The 25,769-nt window shown below is 40.7% G+C and overlaps 2 protein-coding genes across 2 annotated transcripts in view; one reads left to right on the top strand and one right to left on the bottom strand.

The window, feature by feature from the left end:
- LOC125292680 (nectin-1-like) overlaps nucleotides 1-2,133 on the top strand; it is a 49,518-nt gene extending 47,385 nt beyond the window's left edge. Inside the window, exon 11 of the mRNA XM_048240085.1 lies at nucleotides 322-2,133. Within this exon, the coding sequence (XP_048096042.1) occupies nucleotides 322-393 (72 nt within the window). The 3' untranslated portion in view covers nucleotides 394-2,133. The remainder of the gene's footprint in view (nucleotides 1-321) is intronic.
- LOC125292681 lies at nucleotides 1,241-16,371 on the bottom strand. Its single transcript, XM_048240086.1, has 5 exons — nucleotides 16,287-16,371; nucleotides 15,857-16,168; nucleotides 15,665-15,764; nucleotides 1,545-1,590; nucleotides 1,241-1,345 (listed from the first exon to the last, which is right to left on the bottom strand). Exons 1-5 carry the CDS (start codon nucleotides 16,348-16,350, stop codon nucleotides 1,241-1,243), a joined length of 627 nt encoding a protein of 208 aa, XP_048096043.1. The 5' UTR covers nucleotides 16,351-16,371.
- Nucleotides 16,372-25,769: the final 9,398 nt, after the last annotated feature.

Raw genomic sequence — 25,769 nt, 5'->3', positions numbered from 1 at the left:
ATGGAAGACTGTTTGCAGTCAAATGCTCAATTACTTTTGAGGCTCATAAATGGGGTGACACATGTATACAAAATGGCTGTAATTCCTGAACTGTTAATCAGATATTTATGTTCAACCCCTTTAATTTAGGCTGAAAGTGTACCTTTAAACCTGACACTATCAATACTTATGGACCTAACTGTATTGTGGGCTAAGTATGCTTAACCAGATGTGTATGTTTACACCACTTCGCAAAATGAAAGAATGTGTTTAAATTGGTCACTCATTAGCTTGTCCAACTACAGTCTCATTGTAGCAGCCATTTTTGTTTACTTTCTTAAGAGGCAACAAGAGTTTGGAGGCAATCAAGAGGAAAGAGCAGATGAAGAGGAGGTTGGAGACGAACCAGTGTAATCTCCCATGCCTTTATGTGCTGCTGCTGCATCTGCTGCTATTTACTGCCGCTGCTGTGTTTATGTAATGCTGCTGCTGCTGAGTAGGTGCAGATGCAGCAGTCAGGATTCTCAAGGCTCCTTTGTGTTTGTGCTTAAATCCACATTCTTCATCAAAGTGTCTGTGTAAGGACATATTCCTAGTTTCATTAGCTTGTTATCTAGCAAACTTCATCAGTGAAGTTGCACTACACTGCATCATCAATGTACATGTTTATTCATATATGTGTGTCAATGTACATGTTTATTCATATATGTGTGGTATACTTAAGTATGATGCCAGTGTTCTTGATTTTATGCTTGTTTTGTGGTTGTAGATCATGTTTATGCATTTGTCTACATGCTAGGTCCCTCTAAAACTATCAAGGAGCTGTACACTTCTAACGATGGATCAAAAGCAATAATGACAGCCACCCACTTGGTCTATAGACAATAACATATGTTGAAAAATATAAGTAAGTTCCCCTGGCTGAGGATCAATGATATTGCATCTAAATACCCCTTTATATTGGCAGGCTGTACAGTATCTCTTACACACAGTAAAGACATAATTAGTTGTTTACTTATGATATCATTTAATGTAGCTGTAGGAAAACCAGCAAACATTCAAATTGAAGTGCAGAAAATTGAAAACAGGTTAAATCGCACAACAGATAGGTCTCAAAGAAGGGGTACCTGGCAATATAGCTCTCTTTAGTGTTCATATCAGTCCATTTGTACGGCTTTAAATGAGGATCAATTTCAATAACACCAACTGATTTTTATCCTGGCCACTGCATGGCTTTTATATTAAATATCTTACATTGAAGTCAGAGCTGGCCATATACGGAGTTATATCTCTCAAAGTACTGGCTGCTCTGGTGTCTTCTAATCCTCTGGTCTTGTCTTTGGTCAAGGTGTTCAGGAGTTCTGCTCTGTGGATGTGAATATACAAACATGAAAACATCTTTATAGTTTCCATTCAATGTATGCAGCAAAGTACTTTGATAGTGAAATTCACAAGCAAGCTTGACAGGGCAGTTATGAATTTGATCAAGCTAGAATTCTTAGCCATTGGTCTAGAGAGGTCTCAGCATGATTATGAGCCCTTTATATTGTAGAAACATTACTCACTTCATTGGGCTGCTGGAGAGTAGATGCATTCTGCTTTTTCTTTATCCTGCAGGCAATACATATTTTGTTGTTGTATGTGTCATACACAAACATGATAACACAACTAGTTTACTTAAGAAGAGACAGATTAACTCAGTCTTACACACTGACCAGTCAATAGGTTTGGCCTTTCATGGATTTTTTAATTAATATTTGTCATGCATGGCACTTCACAAGACAATGTTGAGAAGTCAACCAATACAAGACTGTCATTCCAATATATTGATAAAAACACCTCTTACTTGTTATCTGTATCTCATTTGAGTGGGGCATTCATATATTAGATTGCTTTTGGAATGTTTTAAATGCACTGAACAACTGAAATACACTGATCTTTCCATTTTGGCAGATTTAGCACCCCTCATGGTTTTCTGGACATCCACATAAATAACTAGATGTACTGTATCGCATAACGGTACAAAATATGGCCGCCGCTCAGTCCTGTACATCCGTTCCGCGGAAAAAAATCACACTTATCAATTATCAACAAGTTTGTGTTGTATGATTGCAATAAATAAAGTGGAGAAAGAGTCTCATGTTGACAATGCAACGGCGTGTCGTTTATTCAATCATACTAAAATGATATATGAAACAATCATGGCGCTGCCCGTGATAACAACAAACCAGCAGCGTGTCCTTAAAGAGACAGCGTCCCGAAAGCAGAACGAGATAATGCAGTGGTGAATTATGTCCATAGTGTCCACTACATACGTCCCCCCAGAATTCACCAGAACAGAGAAACAATAAAGGTCAACGAGGAGGTGGGCGAATGATCTGCCCACTATGGCTCCTATGCACTGGAATGTGGGTTGAGGCACCCAGGCATGGTGTTCCGGAGGCCTTGTGATTGGAGGGAGGGAGGTGGGGTTGGGACTTGGGCCGAACATGAGGGCGCCCCCATAGTGGAGGCTGGACGAGCCTCACAGGTCTGTCCAAATCCAGATGAGGCGGTCCACAGAAATGTGCTCCACCTTACCACCCATGTCTACCGCAAAATGCTTGTGTCCCGTCTCTAAGACGCGGAACGGGCCGTCATAGGGAGGCTGCAGCGGTCCCTGGTGTGCGTCGTGACGGACGAAAACGTATTCCGCTGACTGCAGACGTGAGGGAGTGTAGGATTGCGGGAGGCCGTGGCGCGAAGTGGGTACAGACGCAAAAAGCCTAGCCTTACGAAAGTCTAGGCAACGGAATCCCCTGGAATCCGCAGTGGCTGGCCATACACAAGCTCTGCTGATGAGGACTGAAGGTCCTCCTTAGGGGCAGTCCTAAGGCCCAGCATGACCCAAGGGAGCCTGTCCACCCAGCCACTGTCCTTGAGGCTGGCCCGCAGGCCTTCATAACACGATGAAAGCGCTCACACAGTCCATTAACCTGGGGTGATATGCAGTGGTGCGAAGGAGCTTTACACCCAGGCTGTTCGCAATGGCGATCCAGAGCTCCGAGGTGAACTGTGAGCCTCGGTCAGAAGAAAGGTCAGATGGGGTGCCTAACCGGGCGACCCAGGACCCGGTGAACGCCTGAGCCACCTCAGCAGTAGTTGTTGCTGTCAGTGGGACAGCTCCGGCCATCAAGTAGTCCTATCCACCGTGGTGAGGAGGTAAGTGAAACTGAGGGAAGGGGGCGCACCAGGTCCACGTTGACATCGTCAAATCTATGGTGATGGCAATTGGCGCATCAGGTGATGGGTGTGCCAGCATCGTTGCATTGGCCAAAGCAGCCTTAGCGTCTGTGAATGCTGTGTTTCTCTCTGAGGACCAATCCACCAGGTGTTTGGCCGCAGCAGCTGTGGGAATGAAGTGGTGGTAGAAGTTCACCATTCCCAGGAACTCCTGCAGGGACCTTACTGTGATCGGCCGAGGGAAATTCAAGACTGCATCAACCTTACTGTAGACGGGAGTGGACCGGCCCCGTCCTTGGTGACTTGATGTCCCAGGAAGGCTATGGTGGTCAATCTAAACTGGCACTTAGCTGGATTGATGATGAGTCCATGCAGGCTAAGATGCTCGAAAAGGATCCGCAGGTGGGATAGGTGTTTGGCTTTGGAGGCACTGGCCTTAAATTTCATGTAATCATTCACATCATACCATACCATCACATTTTATTGGCGTTATGGATGTTACAAAAACAAATATTTTCCATGGAATTACCCTATACATGTGTCCAGTGTTGTGCCTGAACACGTTCATTGAACGAAAGTTAATGAACTCGTTCATATTTTGAGCAAACGTGAACTGAACGTACTGTATTACTGCCTGATGAACGTTACTGTGAACTCGTTCATTCTGGTGTCTGTGAATGGCACGCTTTCTCAGTTTAACTTCGTTCAATAGGGTGCCAGATTTCTATAGAGCCTTCCACGCGAAATCCCAGCTAAAACTCACTGTAAACAGGCCTTAATATGGCAGCATGTAGGCCACCATTTCTCAAACTATGGGCCGCGGTCCGCAACGTGGACAATGCTGGTCTGCAGAGTGCAATTATTCCCGGGGCATCGTCTGATAATTTGCTGCGCAATTGATCAAGGAACCGCGGACAGAAAAAGAAAACAAACGTTTCTGCAATTAGTAAGTGTTGGTGTCATCAAACATAGAGGCATAGAATTAAGTCGTGGTGTGAGCATTTATTCTGCGCGAGAAGCAGCTTGATAACATTAGTAGCCAGTGTTGGGGAGTAACGGAATACATATACCGGCGTTACGTATTCAGAATACAAATTATGAGTAACTGTAGTCTGTTATAGTTACAATTTAAATAGTTGGTATTTAAAATACAGTTACATTGTTGAAATCAATGGATTACATGACGATACTTCTCTGTTTCATAAGTTTATTCACTCTCTAAATAAATTAAGGCAACTCCATTTCACAGAATCTCCTGAAAGCAATCTATGATGAAATTGTTTCCATGTTTAAATCCAAGCCCCGCCGTCTTGCACTAGCCTTAAAACGCAGCCAGCGCGCATTATGGATGCGTCATCGGAGACAGAGACCCTGAAATGACGTAAGTGGAGATAACTCCTGTTCCTCACTGATCGTGGTTCCTGATGTCTGTTCAAAGGATATTTTCCCAAGTATTACAGTTTTTTCTGAATGCTAAAACACAACCGTGATTCTTATAGCACAATTTCTAAAACTATTAATTCGTATAGCAAAACCACTCACTGAGTTCGCACAACTAAAAGCACAAAAACTGCATTACACTCAGTTTGCAATTTTGTAGCACACACTGCACAACTGGAGGCACAATCCACTGCACAGCACTCTTTTTGCGGAACTGTAAACACAACTCACTGCCTTACACTCAATTTCCAAATGATCAACACACTCCTAGCAAATCTATACACATTATTTACACTATTTACACTATTTTGCCAACTCTCTGGCACACTTTCTCATGAGAAAACTGTTTTAGATAATTAGTTCACTTTTTACAATCAGCCTAAGCACTACAAATAAGCCACAGGTAATGTACAATGGGTACAATGGAGGGAGCAGGAAGAGTGAGAAGAGAAAGAATTAGAGGTGAAGAATAGGACATGGAGGTGAAGAAGTAGAAGGAAGAAGAGGAGGAAAAGGACGCGGAGGTGAAGAAGTGAGAGGGAGAGGATGACAAGGACAAGGAGGTGAAGTTAGAGGGAAGAGGATAAGGAGGAGCAAGAGGAGGGGACGAGGGAGGGGGAAGAGGAAGGGTAAGAAGAGAAAGAAATAGCCCTTCTACAGACAAAAAATCAGTCTACATGTGGGGATATTGTCATGTCCAGGCCTGGATCTGACATTCCAGAATATATTTTCCCCCGTGCCTTGGACTAGGACATTGTATGTGATGTAGGCGAAATGTTGAGAGAGACGACCGCGATGTAGACTGTTTTTTTTTTGTCTCAGTGAAATTGCTATTTTGTGTTTTGACTTGGAAAAACACACTTGTGTTTGTTTTTGATGTATGTAAATAAACACCAATACTTGAAGTTTGGATCCCTGTATGTTTACAGAACTATGACAAAAAAAGTATGACCTAAAACTGACATAGTCTACCTTGTGCACAGATCAAGCAAAAAGCCAGATGTGTTTTTATTCATACCATCAGTGTGTAGTTGGCACATTGTGTGCTTATTATCGTGATGGCTTGTGTTTACTGTTTGATACCCGAAACACCATTTTACGAAGGTGTGAAGAGTTAAGCAAGGTGTGTTGGCTTTTGCAAGAGAACTAATGATGTTTTGCTGATTGAGTGAAAGGTTTTCCTATTCGTGTGTAGAGTTTTGCAAAAAAAGCCATAGTTACAAAAAATGTGCTTAAGCAATCAGAAAAAACTGTAGTAGCTCAGGTTACTTCGGCCAATTGGTTACACAGTTTGCTAATCAATAAACAAAGCCTAGCCTAGTTCACATGTTGATTTAGACCTACAATAAAACCAATCTCTAAAACAGGCACTGCATTTTTTTTTTTTTTTTTTTTTTAGTTTTTTTATTCTAACTTAAAATAGCTTTATGGATTGTTTTTGTTTTTTCTAATTAGATCTACATTTACGTTTTAAAATTATGTAACAATCTTGCAAAGTTGTTTTAGAAAGGTCTTTATTGGTTACGCACCAAAACACACTAACGCCTAATGCCAGGCCAGACCTGGCCCTTATGCTCCAGCACAAAACATCTATGTGAGGCTGTATCTACAACACACACTAGTTAGACCGGTTATGAACACTGTAATCAACTATAAACATAAACCACGACAGTCAGGACCTTTAACATTGGTAACTTGCATGGTTAACATTAACATTCAACATAACACATCAACCGAACAGCATCATGGGAGCACAGTCATCAACAGCTAGGCTCAGATCATTACAATGAATTATATTGTGCAGCCTCTGAAGAATTATTCTTGCGAGTAGCATATTTTAACGTGCGGTTTTTGATTGTCATTACACGATCACATTCATTTTGAGAGCACTGATAGCCTATAGTGTTTACATTTACAGGTCATTTGCGTTCCACCTGCCATATGCGCCCCCCAAACTTGTACTGGGTTGATGCCACCGAAAAATCATACAGCACAGGCACCCCTTAATTATAATTTCTGGCTACGCCCTTAAAGTAGCCAATTTATTTTGTTTGTTTTAATTAGCATAGTCGCCTGCTGTAGTTTTAGTGGTCACCTTGCTATTTTAAAGTTGTATCAAGTAGCTTAGTTGACTTTACATTCTCCTTCTGTGGGCCTAACACTTCCAGCCATTTGGAACAGAAGAACACACCAGAATAGGCCTGTTTAGTAGGCCTAAACAGGATTTGATGGCGCATTCCTACACTTATAAAATGCAATTCAATGCGGAACTAATCTAAGTATTCAGAATACGTTACTCAGATTGAGTAACATAGCGGAATATCGTTACAAATTACATTTTGGGCATGTATTCTGTATTCTGTAACGGAATACGTTTTGAAAGTAACCCTCCCAACACTGTTAATAGCAAAGCTAAGCTTCAACCTACAAGGCTATTTAATTATGAAACAACATTTAATAGAACGACATGGATTTATGCAACTTCCATAAAAAACAGAGCACAGACTATATAAAACACTGTTTAGCATTAAGTCAGCCAAAAGCTATTAATTAAAGATAGTTAAAGATCTCCAGATCAGTGATTTACGCCTATCTGATCCGCCATTTATCATTCACAAAAGCTGGTATTGTGTTTCCTGACTCCTTACATTCAGGCATTCAAATTAAATGTAATTAAATAGCATATAAATATTCTATCAGTGTATGATGCTTGCATGAGGGAAACATCCCAAAACAATGGCACCCATATAATTGCTGTTGTTTTGAGAAGTATTCCTCATGCAAGCATCAGGCAACAATGAAATTATTGTAGGCCTAATTATATTTTACATTAGTAAAGCTGATGTGCATGTTTTCACAAACTTTTGTGAACAATCTTATCACTTTAAACATTGACTGTTTTGAAGTGTATGTATAGCAATATGGTATAAAAATAATAATAATTGTGATATCATTATGATAATTTGATGGGGGGTGGGAGAAGAGGTTGGGTTCATGTAGGTGGGCCCTATGACCCCAAAGTATGCCATGACTGGGCCTCAGGTGAAAGAAGTTTGAGAAAGGCTGATGTAGACGACAAAGCAGCAAGGAGGTGTCGTATGATCATTTAAACAAGTTTATAACAAGGTCAGTGAGGATGGGAAAAACCGTACATTTCTGTGCAAACTTTGCCCGCACTTCAGTCACATTAACAACAAATCGGAAACGGCACATTGAACTGAAGCACCTGGATAGCCTTACAATATGTGCAAGCCAATAAAAATATCAAAAGACAGTCAAGACAGATCCTCAACCCAAATTAACTACATTCTATATGGGCTGTGGCAATAATTTTGAAAAATAATAGCCCGCAGCAACATATGATAAAAAAAAAAAGAACAATGAACTAGTTCATTTTTGGAAAGTGTGAACTTAGTTCAAAATTTTGAATTATGAACTGAACTAGTTCATTTTAAAACTTGTGAACTGAACTTTGAACTAGTTCACATAGAAAGTGAACTTTCCCAACACTGCATGTGTCCTTTACAAAGCTGTCTTCAGCAGTATATTACAGTAATTTTCAGTGTAATATTCAGTGGTATATTACAATAATGAAACAATGGATATTACAGTTTGTGTTTTTAACTCATTGAGTGCCAAAAACGTAATATTAAGTTTTTCCTTCCCATGCGTTGAGTGCCAAAAACATAATATTAAGTTTTTAGCTTTTTTTTTAAATTACGAAACTCTAATACACCTTATATGTGATTTTGGGAACTCTGTGATGAATGGAAATGAAATATATGACGATCGTGAAACTCCTTGAAAACGCACAATCTGCACATTTTTATCTGGACATTTTATCATAACTCGGGTTGCCGCTTTGTCGTATCAGTGGCGCATGCACGCCAGGTCAAAACCAGGCCATTTTCGTGGGTCTATCACTAGGTGGCAGTCTCGCCAGGTCTCGCTGATCACTTCCCGGAATGTTTACACAAATAAGTAACAGGCAACACTTCATATTTCATGAAAGATGTTATATCTCCATTTCTAGAAAAAAACAGCGATTTGGATGAAAACTAACCACTGTTTAGCTTGGGATTTCTCAGGAACAGATGCGTGTAGAAATACACGGTTTGCACCCACCGAGAGCTTAAAGTCTCACCTTTTAATCGAGCTATTGTACGTGTTCATAGCTATAACACAGAATATGCTGTACAAAAATCATCAACAATGGTCTAGATTGCTGGCACTCTAGGACAAAGCTCCCGAAAACAGCTTGGCATTCAGTTATTTTTTTCCCCCACACAAAAGCAATAGTTAAAAGGAGGGTTAAATAACTGGCAATTTTAACAATGCAGTGCCTTGATAATAGTCCTTCAGCCAGAGGGGTTGGTCGGTACCATCCGAGGGGAATAAGTCTCAAAAACAAAAATTATAATTTAAAACCTGACTTTATCTAATGTTACAGTTTTCGTATTTGAAATGTGTGTAAAACATTGCATATTTTGCATGCATCTTAGCGCCTCTTTTACTGCACTTAGGCATTAGAAGGCACACATAACACAGGGATAGTGGGTGTGGGGATGAGCTGGCCGGTCAGTAGGATAACAACTGGTATCAGTGGCCCCCCCATCGGAAGCCCGCCCCACTCTGGAGTCAGCTTGCTCCTCGGCCGCGGTGAGGGCTGGAGCAATCGGAGGAAAGATCGGATGAGCCTGACCCAACCCAAAACCTCATACCCACTCCGTCTTATAACTACACACACACACACACACATTCAGGCTCCTCCTCCACCCCCATTGTAATCTGTCCCTATTGTCTTGTCAAATAATGTCTTTATTTGTTTCATGTTGTTTGTGTTCACACGCTCTGTCTATAATTTCAATAATCTCAATAGTCTTTATATACTGTACATTTCATGTCTGTTACACTTAGTTGGGTTTCGTAAGGTTTGTGGGGTCTTGTTAATTTGTTAATATTTGTATAACACCTTTGGAAAAACGTAATAAAAAATAAATAAATTGGAAACCGATTGCCTGGAAAAGACAAAAAAAATATTGCATATTTCAGTAGATCATGGTTCATTTCCATATTTATACACAACTTTTCAGGAAACTTGCAATACAAATAACACTGACTTAATGTAAATAATCAGCTGGGGAAGCTTTGTTGGGATATCTACTGGTTAAGATACCCTTTTCACCTCTAATATATTCATATAGACATATAATTTGTATCATCATAGCTATCATAGACAAAAACAGTGTGATAAAACACAAAAAGCTACCCCAAATGCAATGCTATTACACATTTTCCAATTCTGGGGTGGTATACCTTGACAAACATGACTAACAGTATATGAGACTTGATAGACCAAAATTTGGGGGTCTGTCTTAAGGACTACAGGTAGGCTATTTTTTATTCAACATGATTGACCTACAAATTAATACAATCTTAGAGTAACTTGTTAGCCTAAGGGACCTATCTTATTCCCGGTGCATCATGGCACAAAGCGCAAGGCAAATCTTGTTCCTATCTTACACCCAAGGCATTTTCGCCATGCGCTGGAGTTTACCAGTTGTCACTTGACAACTGATCGCTATTTTAATGGCACTAAAAATGATAATGCCACTGATCAAGAAAAGCCTAGTCTAAAGTCAAAGGCACATGTAAGGCACAGCTATTTGAAGCTGCACTGTCTTAAAAATGTAAGCAGCCCCAATGAGTCCAAGGTAATGACTTGTCTGCTTGGATGAATATCATTAAATATTATTGGGATAAGTATTCAGGCTGATAGTGAAAGTAGATAACGTTTTGTCGTTGCCTATGAGAACGCGGTGAAGCATGTAGGCTATAGTCTACTATAGTCAAACACACATTTTAGTAAAGCAAAGTTTAGTGGAATCATCACTCGTCAAAATACCGACACACTGTTTGATGTTGCGCTCATTGCTCTTAAAGGGAATGACAGATGTCAGGCATCTGGCGAACCAATCATGCCACCAAGATAGCAATTTTGTCCTGGACAAGCCCTAAATGTGCTTAAACCATACGCCAGACTGTGCGTTTCAGATTGTCAAGATAGGGCCCTAAATGTTCACAGACCATTAAAATGACTGATGATGAGTGTAATTCACTAGGGCAGCAGGATTTCTTAACGAGTACAATGTCAAAATTGGCTCTGAAATCTATTTCAAAATGCTACAGATTCTCCTTTATGTAGACTAAAATTTACTTTCTAGAATTATGATAAATTACTTCTGGGTGATTATACTTCTGCAGTTCTTTACAAAATGACTTAATCCAAAAAATGGAAAATAAACATAATTTTTATTTGTGTGGGGAAAAAAAAACCCTCATATATAGATGCAACTTAGCACTACATACCATCATCAGGAAGGAAGGTGCAGAAAAGGTAAAATGTGGTTTTCTGCACCGACAATTGACTGTGTCTCAAATTGCGTACTTCTGCACTTACAATACCTAATTTGAGTGCATGAGGGTGTTCACACTGAAAATTCCAACGACACGAAGGACGCTGCAAGTCCCCTGATGGTGCACTCATAACGGTCAAAAAGCTGAGTGTGCAACACTGGACACTTTTCGCCCTCAACGGATGCCATCTTGGCCAAAGGGGAGGGAGCGTTTTCAAACACGTGGTAATCGTGGTTGAGAAAGCTGAAGCAGCAGCAGTGAAAAACAGACTTTACAGAGGTACAAGCAACTTATAACATAAACGGTTCATGTTTTGACACAGTATGACCATGTCACTGTCGAATTGAGGACACCAATAAAGTTATATTTATATGTTGCGATCGTCATTTCCGCAAAGTGCATGGAGTTAGTGTTTGATATGAGACAATACTGTTCTGTTAAAATCTGCGCACTCCGCCAGTAAGCACACAGTGCACATAGGGTGCTACACGAAAGTACACCAATTGAGACAGACTCATTATGTTTGTGTAATCATATACTCTCTATGCTGGTGAAAAAGATAGATAGATAGATAGATAGATAGATAGATAGATAGATAGATAGATAGATAGATACTTTAGTATCCCCTCGGGGAAATTTGTCTTGGACTTCTCAGAAATTCTGACCCAATACAGACACACAGACATAGACATAAAAGGCTAATAACAGACAGTGTAAATAAATAAGTGAATGAATAAATAGATTTAAAAAAAAAAAAACTCTTGCTGAACCTGATGGCTGAAGGCTTATTTTATGTTGTTTGTTAAGGAGTGTTATTGATATGGGGATAAAGGAGTTTCTAAATCTATTCAGTCTACAGTGGGGGACTCTGAAACGCCTGCCTGATGGCAGCAACTCATATTGTGCATGCAGGACATGAGTGGGATCAGAAAGAATTATGTCTGCTTGCTTTAACACACATTGATCGAAAATAAACTGAAGGTTGTTATACTGTTTCAGACCAATGACTTTCATGGCTGTGTGGACTAGATAGTTTAGCTTTGATTTTATTGCAACAGAAAGGTTCCCAAACCAAGTGGTTATGCCATATTTAATAATACTTTCCAAAACTGCCTGATAGAACAATATCATAATTTTTTGGTCAACTCCATACAAACGCAACCGCCGCAGGAAGTGGAGTCTTTGATGCAGGCGGGAACATAACAAGTCAACGTGAGTGTTCCATGTTAGGGAGCTATCTATATAAACACCAAGATATTTGTATGATTGTACCTGTTTGATTGGTTGCTGGTGTATAGTTACTGGGTTGTGACTGCCGACTGACTTTGGGTCAAAAATGATTTCCTCAGTCTTTTTAACATTTAGAATAAGGTGGTTGGAATCACACCAATCAACAAACTGCCTTGCTTCTGAATGATAGATGTCCAGGTCATCATTCTGTTGAAGTAAGCACAGAATTGTTGAGTCGTCTGAGTATTTAAAGATATAGTTCCCAGGGAGCTTAGATGAAGTGTACAGAGTAAAAAGGACTGGTGAACTCACACATCCTTGTGGTGCCCCAGTACTAATAACTTTAATTTGGGATAGAGTGGAGTTTACCCTGACCTGCTGTGTCCTGCTAGTCAGGAAAGAATGAAACCACAGTATAAGTGATGGATTAACGTCCAACACTTTCAGTTTCTGAATTAATAGGTACAGTAGGGCTGGAGAGTATTGAAAGCAGAACTGAAATCAATAAAAAGTAATCGGGCATAGGATGACTTGTCTTCAAGGTGTTTCCAACAAATCCGACCCACTGCCTAATGTGAGTTTGACACCCCTGTACTACAGTAAAGCAAAGAAAGTTTGAAAAGAGATCATTTGTAGTTTATTTTATGTAGATATTTTAAAATGGCCAGGATTGTTGGACTAATTGTTTCACCTTAATTAGTAATACAGATGTATTTGATCTTTTATTCAGTCATCCAGCCTATGGAGAAAAGTAGTCACTCTACAGTTTGGTATCACTGTGTGAACTTAGAAAGAGTTACCTGAAGTGATCAGAAAGGAAATTGTAAACATGCATGTTAAAGGTAAAAGCTATCAGATCATCTCCAAATATCTCGTGGCTAATTTCCATTAAGGACTGGGGCTGGCCCAAGGCTTATCCCCAGGCTTAAACACCGATGTATAGCCTTGGTGTTCTGTTTCCATACTTTACCCCATAGTGGAAATGGGCCATTGGTGTTCTAGTGCATACAGTTGCACATATGATTAACAAGTTTAAGGTGCAGAACTGTAGCCAACTTTGCAGGTTGTGGCTGCAAGACGGATATTGACTGAATAGAAGGATAGTGCAAACTGGCAGATAAAGAGCCAACAAAAATGTTTAACTTTTCAGAGAACAGTGCACACCTTGGAGGATTCAATTGTTCAGTGAGAAACATTAAATAAGAATTAGAACTAGAATTGACTTAATGCATATTGTTAAGTCACAGTCTTAGCAAAAAAACTGAACAAATGAAGGTGTCCATGAAAAGAACATCATGCCTATTTGGAAAAATGGAGGATATGTTTTAGTACTGCTTTGCTGCATCTGGCCTATCTGTGTAGCACAAAGGGAATTCTCAAGACTAGAGAGTATCCTGGAGCGAAACATACAGCCCAGTGTCAGAAAGCTAAGTCTTGGCAGAATAATGACCAAAAGCTAAAAGCACCGAAGAATGGTTAAAGGAACACGCTAACATTGGGATATCATGTTTCATGTCTGTTAAACTTTGTTTGGAGCTATAATTGGTTCTGCTACAAAAAATAATAGATATTCTTAAGAGCGCATCACAACAGGACATTCCACTAAGCAGTGGTATAAGTAAGAGCGAAAGGACAACGTGGTGTTTGGGTATCAGAAAAATTATTTTTCAGTTGGTAATGCGGCCACGATGTGTACCGGAATGGCCGTTACACCTTAGAGTGTTTATGCATATAGTGTTTATGAATATTTATGCAACCACTTTTTCTACATTTGAAATTAACATTACTTTGTAGAAGTCTGCTTTCACTTTGACATTAATAAAATTCTTGTAAATTCTTGTCCAAAAAGCCTAATTATATTGATCATGATTCAATTTATTAAGGCAATAAAATGGAAAAATACCAAGGGACTGAATACTTTAATACTGCACTGTAGGCTACATATGCTGGATCTGCATGAAGTTTACAGTTTTTTCTGAATGCTTAAACACAACTGTGATTCTTATAGCACAATTTCTAAAACTATTAATACTTATAGCAAAACCACTCACTGAGTGGTTGGCAAAACTAAAAGCACAAACCCTGCTTTGCACTCAGTTTGCAATTTTGTAACACACACTTTGCACAACTGTAGGCACAATGGCTATTATTTACACTATTTTGCCAACTCTCTGGCACACTTTCTCATGTGAAAACTGTTTTAGATAATTAGTTCACTTTGCAATCAGCCTAAGCACTATAAATAAGCCACAGGTAATGTACAATGGGTACAATGGAGTGAGCAGGAAGAGTGAGAAGAGAAAGAAACAGACAAAAAAAAAAGTCTACATGTGGGGATATTGTCATGTCAGGCCTGGATACGTCATTCCAGAATATATTGTCCCTGGTGCCTTGGACTAGGACATTGCATGTGATGTAGACGATGTAGACTGATTTGTTTTGTCTCAGTGAAATTGCTATTTTGTGTTTTGACTTGGGAAAACACACTTGTGTTTGTTTTGATGTGTGTAAATAAATACCAATACTTGAAGTTTGGATCCCTATATGTTTACAGAACTATGACAATATGACCTCAAACTGACATAGTCTACCTTGTGCACAGAGAAAGCAAAAGCCAGATGTGTTTTTTATTCATACCATCAGTGTGTAGTTGGCACATTGTGTGCTTATTATCGTGATGGCTTGTGTTTACTGTTTGACACGAAAACAGCATTTTTACAAAGGTGTGAAGAGTTAAGCAAGGTGTGTTAGCTTTTGCAAGAGAACTACAATGTTTTGCTGATTGGGTGAGAGGTTTTGCCATTTGTGTGTAGAGTTTTGCAAAAAAAGCCATAGTTACAAAAAATGTGCTTAAGCAATCAGAAAAAACTGTAGTAAACTGGCATAGTGTACTTTATTGTCCATACTTGAGTGATACCATTTGCAACCATAAGGTGACAGTAAAGGCAAGATATCATTAAAGATGCTGTCAGCAATCGTACACGATTTCAAGCCCTTAACATTTTTTGTCAGATTTTACAATCATCTCCTCACAACCTGCTACCTGCCCATTCTACTGCCTGTTCCCGCTACTCATCCGGTCTGAGGGTGCACTGGCTCAAATGTATAGATGTAATCTATTTTTTTATATTATGTGTATTTATCTGTATTGTCTTATGTGTATTTATGGACTTGAATCTGCTAAATAAAGCTTCATTCATTCATTCATTCATTCATTCGCAATTGATGACTGCAACTTTAATCCCAGTGAAGAGGCAGCAACCATTGTGTAGTTCACATACTGTCAAAACCAAATATTATTGTTCCAACAAAGACTGCAGCAATGTAGAGCAACATCTTCCTCAAAACTATGCTGAGAAAAAATATCTATACTCACCGATAAATACATAATATTCCACAGCTGATGAGAATGATGAATATTCCTACTGAGGTAAAAATTATTATGTAGATGTGTTGCTGTGGTGGGAGGTTGTCATCTGTTAGGTAAAAAGAAGTATTGAATGTTGTGGTCATGTGTTACAGTTTAACAAAGTGTTGAAAGCACAATATATAATATGAAAGAAAATACCTGGATAAACGGTCAGGTTCCATGTTTGTGTTTTAAATGGTACTTCCACAGTTGTTATATGACATGTGTATATTCCCTCATCAGACTCCTGCACATTTGATATAAGTAGCATTGTTGGAGTGGCAGGATCAATGCTCATCCTGTCTGAGGTGAAGTTTGTTTTTGTTTCTAGTATTTGTGGACTATATGCAAAAATCAGGGTTTCCTCCTTTTCCCATTTGATATTACTTAGGTTACCAGATGTATTACAGAGAAGGGAAATATGTTTTCCTTGAGGTTCTATGAGGTGTATTGCCATAATTCTATCTGTACCTAAAACAGAAGACAGAAAAGTTCATGATGTTTAACTTTTTAATTGTGTGTTAAATTGTGTCAGTACAATGCTAAGTGACCAGACTAAAGTATTGTCATTAAAGCATGATGGTTTTACCTCTGCAGCTGAGCAAAGCTAAGCAGAATCCCACACCAAGAAGCCCAGTAGATACCCTTGCCATACCGATACGTCCAGCGCTGTGAGTGAGAGTGGCCGCCTGTGAAGTCAACCAGTCCAACTACACAGGTCTCTGAGGAACTGCACTCAGTGAGAGTGAGAGGAAGTGGTGGTTGTCTGAATATGAGAGACTATAGTCAGAAGTCTGCTTTTTAAGTCTTCGGGGTGGGAGAAGATTGCATGATAAGAAATTCATACCACAAATTGTTTATCATGATTTATAATGAAAATACTTCTTTGATGTGTCATGGATGAGATTCACTGTACTTTTTTTTACAATTCAGTATAAAATGCATAAAACACATCATTTATAGTTAATGTGTTAAAATACATTTGCAAAGACATTGTGTTAAAATACATTTGCAAAGACATTTTTACATGCAAAGACCTTTGAAAGTATGTCCTTCACAAATCATTTGCTGCAATGCACAACCACACAAATCCTTTAAACACATGTAGATTTTTACATTTACTTTACAGTAAAAAAAAATCTACCATTTCATCGTTCAGAACAGTCAGATTAGGAGCAAAATTATATTAATCGGATGAGTTTTGACCATTGTTTGCCTCAGCAATGAAATGGTTTATAATGTGTGGCTATGGATATGCATAGAACATGGATAAGCTAGAACCAAAATAAATAGCTATTTTCATACCACTGACAAGGCTCAAAATGGCGTCATACTTCAGTGGTAGCATGGACAGGGTCACTACAGACAAACCAAATTGTAAACTTTGAAAGTATCTTTGACTAGGGCTACAGAATGCTATGATTTACAAATTCCGTTAATCCTATATTTAATTGAAAATAGTTCAAACCCAGAAATTGTATTGTTTTTTTGTTTTGAAAATGTTTTATTTGATGCCGGAAACCCATTTCAAAACATTTGTGACAGGGGCATGTTTGCTACTGTGTTGTTTCACCTCTTAATTTAACAGTATTCTGTAAATGCTTGGGAACTGAGGAGACCTGTTGTTAGAATTTTGAGAATGAAATGTTGTCTCATTCCTGCCTGATATAGGATTTTAGCTACTCAACAGTCTGGGGTCTTCTGAATCATGTTTCTCATCCCATTATGCACCTAATGTGACAGGTCTGGACTGCAGACAGGCCATTTTCTGGACTCTTCCACTATGGAGCCATACTGTTTGATTATGTGCAGAATTCATGTTGCCATTGTTTGTGTAGGATGGACTTTGACATTATTTTCCTGAAAGATTCAGTTTTCTGGATGGCAGTATATTTTGTTTAATGTCATTGAGCATTAATTGTGCCTTGCCAGATGTGCCAGAAGCCTATGCCGCATCCCCTTATCATCATAGATGCTGACTTTTGAACTGTGCACTAATTAGCCAGGAGGATGCAGAGTCCATAATTATGACCGCCGCGCAGCGAAGCATGCCCAAATTTCCGTCAAGGATTCCCGGAACACTGAAAGACCGGGGTAGACGAAACTTGGTGGGCATGTACCCCCACATGGATAGCATGGAACTGCCGTTTTTCGTTTTGATCTGTAGCCCCCCCGAAAGGAGGGTAGGACAGACACAGTTTTCTGTGAATATCTCGAGAACCGTAGGGTTTAGGAGGACCGTTTTTTTTTGTATGTTGATCTCAAGGGGCCATGTCAACCCATTCCATAACCACTCATTTCATGTATAGCACCACCTAGTTAAACACAAAAAAAGTAAAAATGAGGTGTTGTAATCGCAGGTATCTGTGACCTAACATAGTCAAAACTGCACGAAATTGGAAGTGTAGGATCATTATGACACCCTCTGTATGCACGCCAAGTTTCGTGGAATTCCGTTCATGGGTGGCCACACAATAAATTAATTTATGTTACTATACACAAACTGGCCTGTAGGTGGCCGGAGACAGTTTTCTGTGAATATCTCGAGAACCGTAGGGCCTAGGAGGTCCACCTTTTTCATGTATGTTGGTCTTAAGGGGGCATGTCAACCCATCCCATTACCACTTATTTCATGTATAGCGCCACCTAGTTAAAAATTAAAAAGCAAAAAATTAGGTGTTTTCATCACAATATCTCTGGCTGACATGGTCAAAACTGCACGAAATTAAAAGTGTAGGATCATTATGACACCCTCCGAATGCATGCGAAGTTTTGTGTACTTTCGTTCATGGGGGGCCTTACAATAAAATAATTTATGTGTACATTTAGTAACGTACACCAACAAGGATTCCCGGGACACTGAAAGACCGGGGTACACAAAACTTGGTGGCCATGTAACCCCACATGGATAGCATGGAACTGCCGTTTTTTTTTTTTTTTTTTTTTTGATCTGTAGCCCCCCCCGCTGGACTGGACCCCCCGAAAGGAGGATAGGGCAGACACAGTTTTCTGAGAATATGTTGAGAACTGTAGGGCCTAGGATGACCAATTTTTTCCGTATCTTTGCCTCCAGGGGTCATGTTAACCCATTTCACGTGCACACATGTGCACAAACAGATACACACGCACACACATTCACAGTAATCATACGTATGACACATACTCACACAGTAGACATATGTACGCATGCATGCACAGGCACATACCCAGGCACAGACACAAGCACGCACACACACACACACCCACACACATAACATAAACATGTACATGCACACATGCACACAATTCAAGAATTTCTCAGAATTATGAACAGGCAAGATGGGGGTGGGCTTGTGTAAAATGAATTTTACATGTGAAATCTATGAACTAATCATGTTTTGGTACTTGTTGTCTAGCAGATACCAGTGAGAATTGCGTGTACATAATGCAATTCGAGACAGTTAGAATCATATAGGCCTTTCAGGGTGATTTATTTTTGTGGAAAAAATGTGCTGGACTGGGCGGCGGTCATATTTTATACCACTCTGCGGTACATCTAGTTTTAGATAGATTGTTGCAGGGCTATACGTCTTCGTGCATGTCTGATAACAACTCATTGCCATCATCATGTATGAAGCGGTTTTTGAAATATCATGCCCTGTGTATGATTCTGCCATGTTTATAGCTAGAACGATAAGCTTTCCTATTTATATCATGTTTAGGCTATATTGTTGAAAATGTCGTTTCACTAGGTTTTTACGTGGGTTAGGCCACGGCACATCCAAATAAGTAGGCTTAACGACCCACCGGCCGTCAGTCTCCATAGTGTGGCCTTACTGACTATGAGAGTGACTATGCCACCCCCCTATATCTAGAGAGGAACCCCTGGAGCTACCCACTCAGCCCCCCAGCTGTAGGCTAATGTTCAAGACAGGGTATCAGGAGGCACAGGTGATAATACAAAATTTCATTTATTATATTCTTAGACAAAAAGCTTAAAACATAATTTGCGCCCATACAGGCGTGTGGTAGCGAATGGGCAATTGTCAGACAAAACAGGCAAAGGCAATCCTAAATACCGCCCACACTCCCCAGCGAATGGGAGGAGAGGAATACAGGCCAAATAGTAATCAATACTAACAGGTGAAATAACATTGGTCATGCACAGCACACCGGTATCAAATCAAACCAAACCAGAAAGAAATTAAAGAAATAACAATAATTAATCAAATAGGTCAAACACCAATATCACACCAGAGGCAATTTACACTGCAAATCAACAATGGACCAAGTTACTAAAGCCTATCAGCAACAGAATACCAGTAGCCTATCTGACCTACTCCAACCACGAACCTGGAGAAAAGTTAGTATAAATAGATATAGCCTAAATAGGAAACTAGCGATGATATGAATAGAGCATGGCATGTTATATGCCAACACAAAGAAACCCCAGTCAATAGCTGGTAACTGACCAATTGCAATTTGCCCAATAAATTACCCACATCCCCCCTCACAATCCCATATAAATACGCACACACGCACCGTCGCTAAACAGTATACAAGAATCCCTCATGAATTCAAATGGAGAAAAACAGTGGCTACACGCTGGAGCTGCAGCCCAGGGGTCTGTATCAGTGTCCACAATCCACCTCAAATGTCCCCGCCGTGATCGCCACCTACACCTCGTTCCCAGACGGAATGCTGACTCGGTTCAGGCTGTGGGAGATTTATTTGCACGTAAGTAACTTGTACATGCAGCCAGCCCCTTTTAGAAGCGATGCGGCCCAATATGAGAGATCAGTGAGACATTACGTCTTACGTTACCTCTTGATTTATAATGTCGCCTCGCAAACCTAGGACCCGACACTTCACTGCAGCACCAGCGTTCTGATTCTCTGCTCCTTACTACCGGAAGCAAACAGTCCGCACGTAAAGGCCCTGATGTATAAATAGACATGCCAATTTACTAATCTATCAATTACCTAATTCATCAGTGTCTGGTGATTAGTTGCCAATCACTTCCCCTCTACCTAGTTGGCCTGTTATTCCTACACGTGCCTAGTGATGGTAGCTTGTTTTGCTTTCCATGTAAACAAGCATGCGATATGAAAGTCTGGGATTGTGGAGAACACTAAATGGTCTACTGAATAAGCATTAAGTCGAACCTTTAAATGAAAAACACTCATTAATAATCAAAAAAATGTAACGCTCATGAAGTTTACTTTTGCGCATCAAAACTCGTTTATAACTCCGTGATACAATGACATCCCAGCTAACACATGACGTTGCAGCAACTTCGCCATAAAGTTGTCATTTGGTCACCGCGACATTGCCTTCTGGCTACGTTGTTGCAACGTCACAGATACTTTAAGACAATGTTGTCACTTGGTACCATTAGTAACATTGCAGCGGCGCCGCGTGACCTGGTCAGCTGATGATGTTGCAATTTGGTACCGTTAAAACGGTGCCACAACATTGTGATTAGGTCAGCTTGTGACATTGCCATTTGGTACTATGGGAAACGCGTTCCATAGCGTCTGCCCGATGGCGTTGCCATGTAGTATTGTGAGTGATGTTGCCACAACATCATGATCAGGTCAGCTGATGATGTTGCCATTTAGTATTAGGAAATGTCCCCGCGACGTCAGCCAATGACGTTGACATGTAGTATTTGGAGTGATGTTGCCACAACGTTGTAAACGGGTCAGCTGATGACGTTGCCATTTGGTTCCGTGGGAAATGTCCCCGCAACGTCAGCCGATGATGTTGCCATGTAGTATTTGGAGTGATGTTGCCACAACATCGTGATTAGGTCAGCCAATGACGTTGCCATTTGGTGCTGTGGGAAATGTACCGGCGACGTCAGCCGATGATGTTGCCATGTAGTATTTGGAGTGATGTTGCCACAACATCGTGATTAGGTCAGCCGATGACGTTGCCATTTGGTGCTGTGGGAAATGTACCGGCGATGTCAGCCGATTACGTTGCCATGTAGTATTTGGAGTGATGTTGCCACAACGTTGTAAACGGGTCTGCTGATGACGTTGCCATTTGATGCCGTGGGAAACGTCACCACGACATCAGCCGATGACGTTGCCACTGTGAGTGATGTTGACCCAACGTTGTGAACTGGTCAGCTGATGACGTTACCATTTGGTGTCATGGGAACCGTCCCTGCGACGTCAGCCGATGACGTTGCCATGTAGTATTGTGAGTGATGTAGCCACAACATTGTGAACTGGTTAGCTGATGATGTTGCCATTTGCTACCATGAAGAATGGTGCCACAACATCGTGATCAGGTCAGCATTTTACCTATTGGTTGGAGATCGAACCAGCAACCCTTCGGTTTCAAGTCCTGACCAGTAGGCCAGTGGTGGAGTTTTTTTTAAAAAGAAACCGTGGATGTGAAACTACTAGTTCTAATAAAAGTCCAGCTGACAATTCCATTGTGTATCTTGTTGGAGGACATAAGCCTGAATGGTTGAAAATCAGCTACACACATAGATAAGTTCATACATAGACTGTATGCAATTAATAGCAAAATGGATAACCATGAAGATGGGATCTGATGTTACATAGGTTGTCTCTCTCCCACAGTAACAGTAATATCACCCGGATCAAAGCATTTCTCTGTGCCTACAGGTATTAATTGGCCTATGTACAAGTGCTGTAAGAAGGGTAGTTGTCATGTAAAGGCACATACTATAATTTTATTATTGTTGCGGGTTCTGGATTGGCAAGGATACGTTAGGTTACGTAATGAAACCTTTCACTTGCGACGTTGCCGCAATGTTGCCTGCAGTTGTTGTTAAGGACTGGCGACGTCGGTAACTTACGTTACAGTTACGAAATGGCACCTTTCAATTCCACGTTGCTACAACAATGTTGCAGATACGGATTGGCAACGTTGGGGAGTTACGTTGCGGTTACGAATTGTCATCTTTCACTTTGCATGTTGTGGCAACGTTGCTAAACAGGACTGGTGGCGTCGGTAACTTACGTTACGGTTACATAACGGCAACTTTCAACTCCACATTGCTGCAACGTCACCTGATGTGGTTACGGAGTGGCGAGGTTGGGGAGTTACATTGCAGTTACGAATTGTCACCTTTCACTTTGCATGTTGTGGCAACGTTGCTAAAAAGGACTGGTGGCATCGGTAAATGATAGCTTCAGCGAAAGTTCTACTAGGAAGACTCGTAGTGTAGCTTACTCCTCCCATGCTTACATCGAGCCAATCTTAGCTTTGCCTACTTTCGGAAAGCCCAGCAATCTGATCATTCACTCATTCAATCAGCTAGCCTATAGGAATTCAGTGGGCTCTTTAAATATGTACCACCTAACACTGCTTCTGCTTCTCAGTGCGCTGACTTTGGCGTCCCCTCCACCTCCCCTCCAGCCACCTCTGCCAGCAGTCCACGCCCATCGGGCACGGTCTGCCTACCACATCATCTTCCTTCAGCCACCGCCACCAGTTGGTCCCGTCTGCGTCGTGGGGGTAGGCTCCACACCCCTGCCTTCATCCATCGGCAGGAGGCGAGATCCGCTCATCGCTGGGCGGATCGAGGCGGGCCCCTATGCCAAAGACTGTTACCTATTCAGGACTCTATCATGCTTGCATCCAAGCCGTTCCTTTACTAATTAAATTGTTAACTGATTCTATTCTGTCTACTGAGTCTTTCTGGTAGAACTTACGTTACGGTTACGAAACGGCACCTTTCAACTCCACGTTGCTGCAACGTCACCTGATGTTGTGGTTACGTTGGAGTGACGACGTTGGGGAGTTACGTTGCGGTTACGAATTGTCACCTTTCACTTTGCATGTTGTGGCAACGTTGCTGAACAGGACTGGTGGCGTCGGTAACTTACGTTACGGTTACAAAACGGCACCTTTCAATTCCACGTTGCTGCAACGTAACTTAATGTTGCAGTTACAGATTGGCAACGTGGGGGAGTGACGTTGCGGTTACGAAATCTCACCTTTCACTTTGCATGTTGTGGCAACGTTGGATACGACGTTGTGGCAATGTATTTTGGGTCATTCAGTTACATTGCAGCAACGTACTCTCAACGTAACTGTGCTAGCTGGGATAGCAGGAAGATATTTGGCTGATAGAAGGTTAACATGCTCTATGTTTTGACCGAAGGACGTCTGTCTATCATCATTAGCCTATACACTCAGAGAAAAATGGGATGTTTCATTCGTCCCGTGTTTCAATTGTCCAGGCTCTCTATACTCTTGAATGCCTTCAAGCTATCCCCACACGCCTGGCACAGATAATAAGGGCACAAAAGAAATCTGGGGGTAACAAATAAGGATCGGAGCCTAAAATTGAAATTTTCTCCACATATCTTTCTCTCTCACACATTCAAATGTGCAGTGTGGGCGGCCATACTGGGCGAAATCGGTCATGAATATGGCGGCGTTCTATTTGATAGTGACGTAGGTGGCACCTATGAATAGGGACTTAGTACCTGATTGTGAGGACTCACTAGGAAATTGGCATCATTTGGCACTGCAATACAGGAAGTGAGCTTGTATTCAGCAAGGCTTTGATATACTAAAGCCAAACTTGGTACAGGGACTCGGTACTTGATTGTGAGAACATGCACAGAAATTGCCATAATTTGGCATCTAGGGGCACTGTAATGAAGTAAATGAGCTTATATCTCAGCCATTCTTATCCAATTGACATCAAACCTGCTGTGCTAGCTGCGAAGACACCCATTCAGTTCCCAGATAGCAAAAATACACTGGGACGGAACTGGGCCACACCTACCACAACGTCCGGCACGGATCTGCATAATGGACCTGATCCGGCGTCCAAACGCACATCGGTCCAAAATTGTTTGACAGATCTGGTGCCAATAAGGGCTAAGACTGGCCCAGGTCCGTATGATAGTCTGTGTTACTGACGTGTTCCAGATCTGCTTATCATATGCAATACGGGTCCACTTATTGTGTGTGGTACGGGCCCGTTTATCAGATATCAGCCGGCTTTATTTGACATGTGAAATGTGATTGGTAATTCATTATCCTGAAAAATCTTTGCTACACATTTGCTAACAGGTTCGTTAGCTTCACCCAGGCTAAAGTTTGTAACGTTTTCCCAACAGCTCAACTAATAAACATAAGCTAGGCTACAAACACAATAGGGGAACTTTACACATAAGTGTCTATTATTTTTATTCAACAACCTGGCTGTAGAAGTGCAATCCCAGACAAAGTTTAAGTCGTGTTAATTCAACTGTTCCCATCGATATTCAGGCTGTCTTCCTCAGTCTTCTCAATGGTCAATCTGAAACAACACAAAATAAACATCAGCCATAATTCATTTGTAGCGCAGTGCTAAAAAGCCTTTAAGTTAAATAAATAAGTGCTACATAACTTAGATTAAATAAAGTTCATAATTGCTCATTAGAACTAAATTGATCTTGAAGTTATATAATATTAGAATTTAGGAGTAAGCTCAAGAAATAAGCTTATTGTAGTTCATCTCCATTCCATTCAATTTGGGTAAGTGAAAGGGCTTATGGGAGTTGTAGTTTGATACACAACTGTGTTTAAGTCATGTATGTGTTTAAATTCATTCTAAGAGTTTTGTTAAAAAATATTTTATTGGCAAAAGTGAAATGTATAATGTAACATGTAATATTTTGATGTTGTGTTAAAAAATATATTTCATTGTATGCATGGAATTACATGTGAGGTGAAAGGTTGCATACCGCCAAGGAGAGACTGGATAGTTGAGGAGAAGCCACGTTGAGGACTTGCTCCGTTAGCTTAAGTGACTAAACTTTGAAATAGAACGTGACAAACGTATATTTTGCCAGTCGGACTAAATTGTGAACTTGGAAGCGAAGACTTTGTAGTTGACGTTTTGGAAAAGTTGTCATCTTGTCACCGAGAGGATTCCTGTCATTGAGTGAGCTGCCAGTCCATGGTCATTCGCGTGTGAGAGACTGCCTGCCTGTGCGGTCGGGTGACTTCGGGAAACCTACCACTTGGGATTAAGGTATCGTTATTTGTTTCTCTTGCTCTAACGGAGGAAGGGTCATTGTTTTTGGCCACGCCGACCACAAGCGGCGCC

This window comes from Alosa alosa, chromosome 3 (assembly GCF_017589495.1).
Source record: "Alosa alosa isolate M-15738 ecotype Scorff River chromosome 3, AALO_Geno_1.1, whole genome shotgun sequence".
Lineage (NCBI taxonomy): Eukaryota > Metazoa > Chordata > Actinopteri > Clupeiformes > Clupeidae > Alosa > Alosa alosa.
The sequence above is the reverse complement of the archived record's forward strand: the minus strand, read 5'-3'. Positions and strand labels throughout refer to the sequence as shown.

Excerpts from the sequence above, each read along its gene's own strand:
- LOC125292681 (XM_048240086.1), bottom strand. The coding sequence starts at position 16,350 with ATGGCAAGGGTATCTACTGGGCTTCTTGGTGTGGGATTCTGCTTAGCT. Across the intron at positions 16,169-16,286 it reads AGCTTTGCTCAGCTGCAGAG|GTACAGATAGAATTATGGCA; the intron begins GTAAAACCATCA and ends CTTCTGTTTTAG. Across the intron at positions 1,346-1,544 it reads CTCTCCAGCAGCCCAATGAA|AGCAGAACTCCTGAACACCT; the intron begins GTGAGTAATGTT and ends TCACATCCACAG.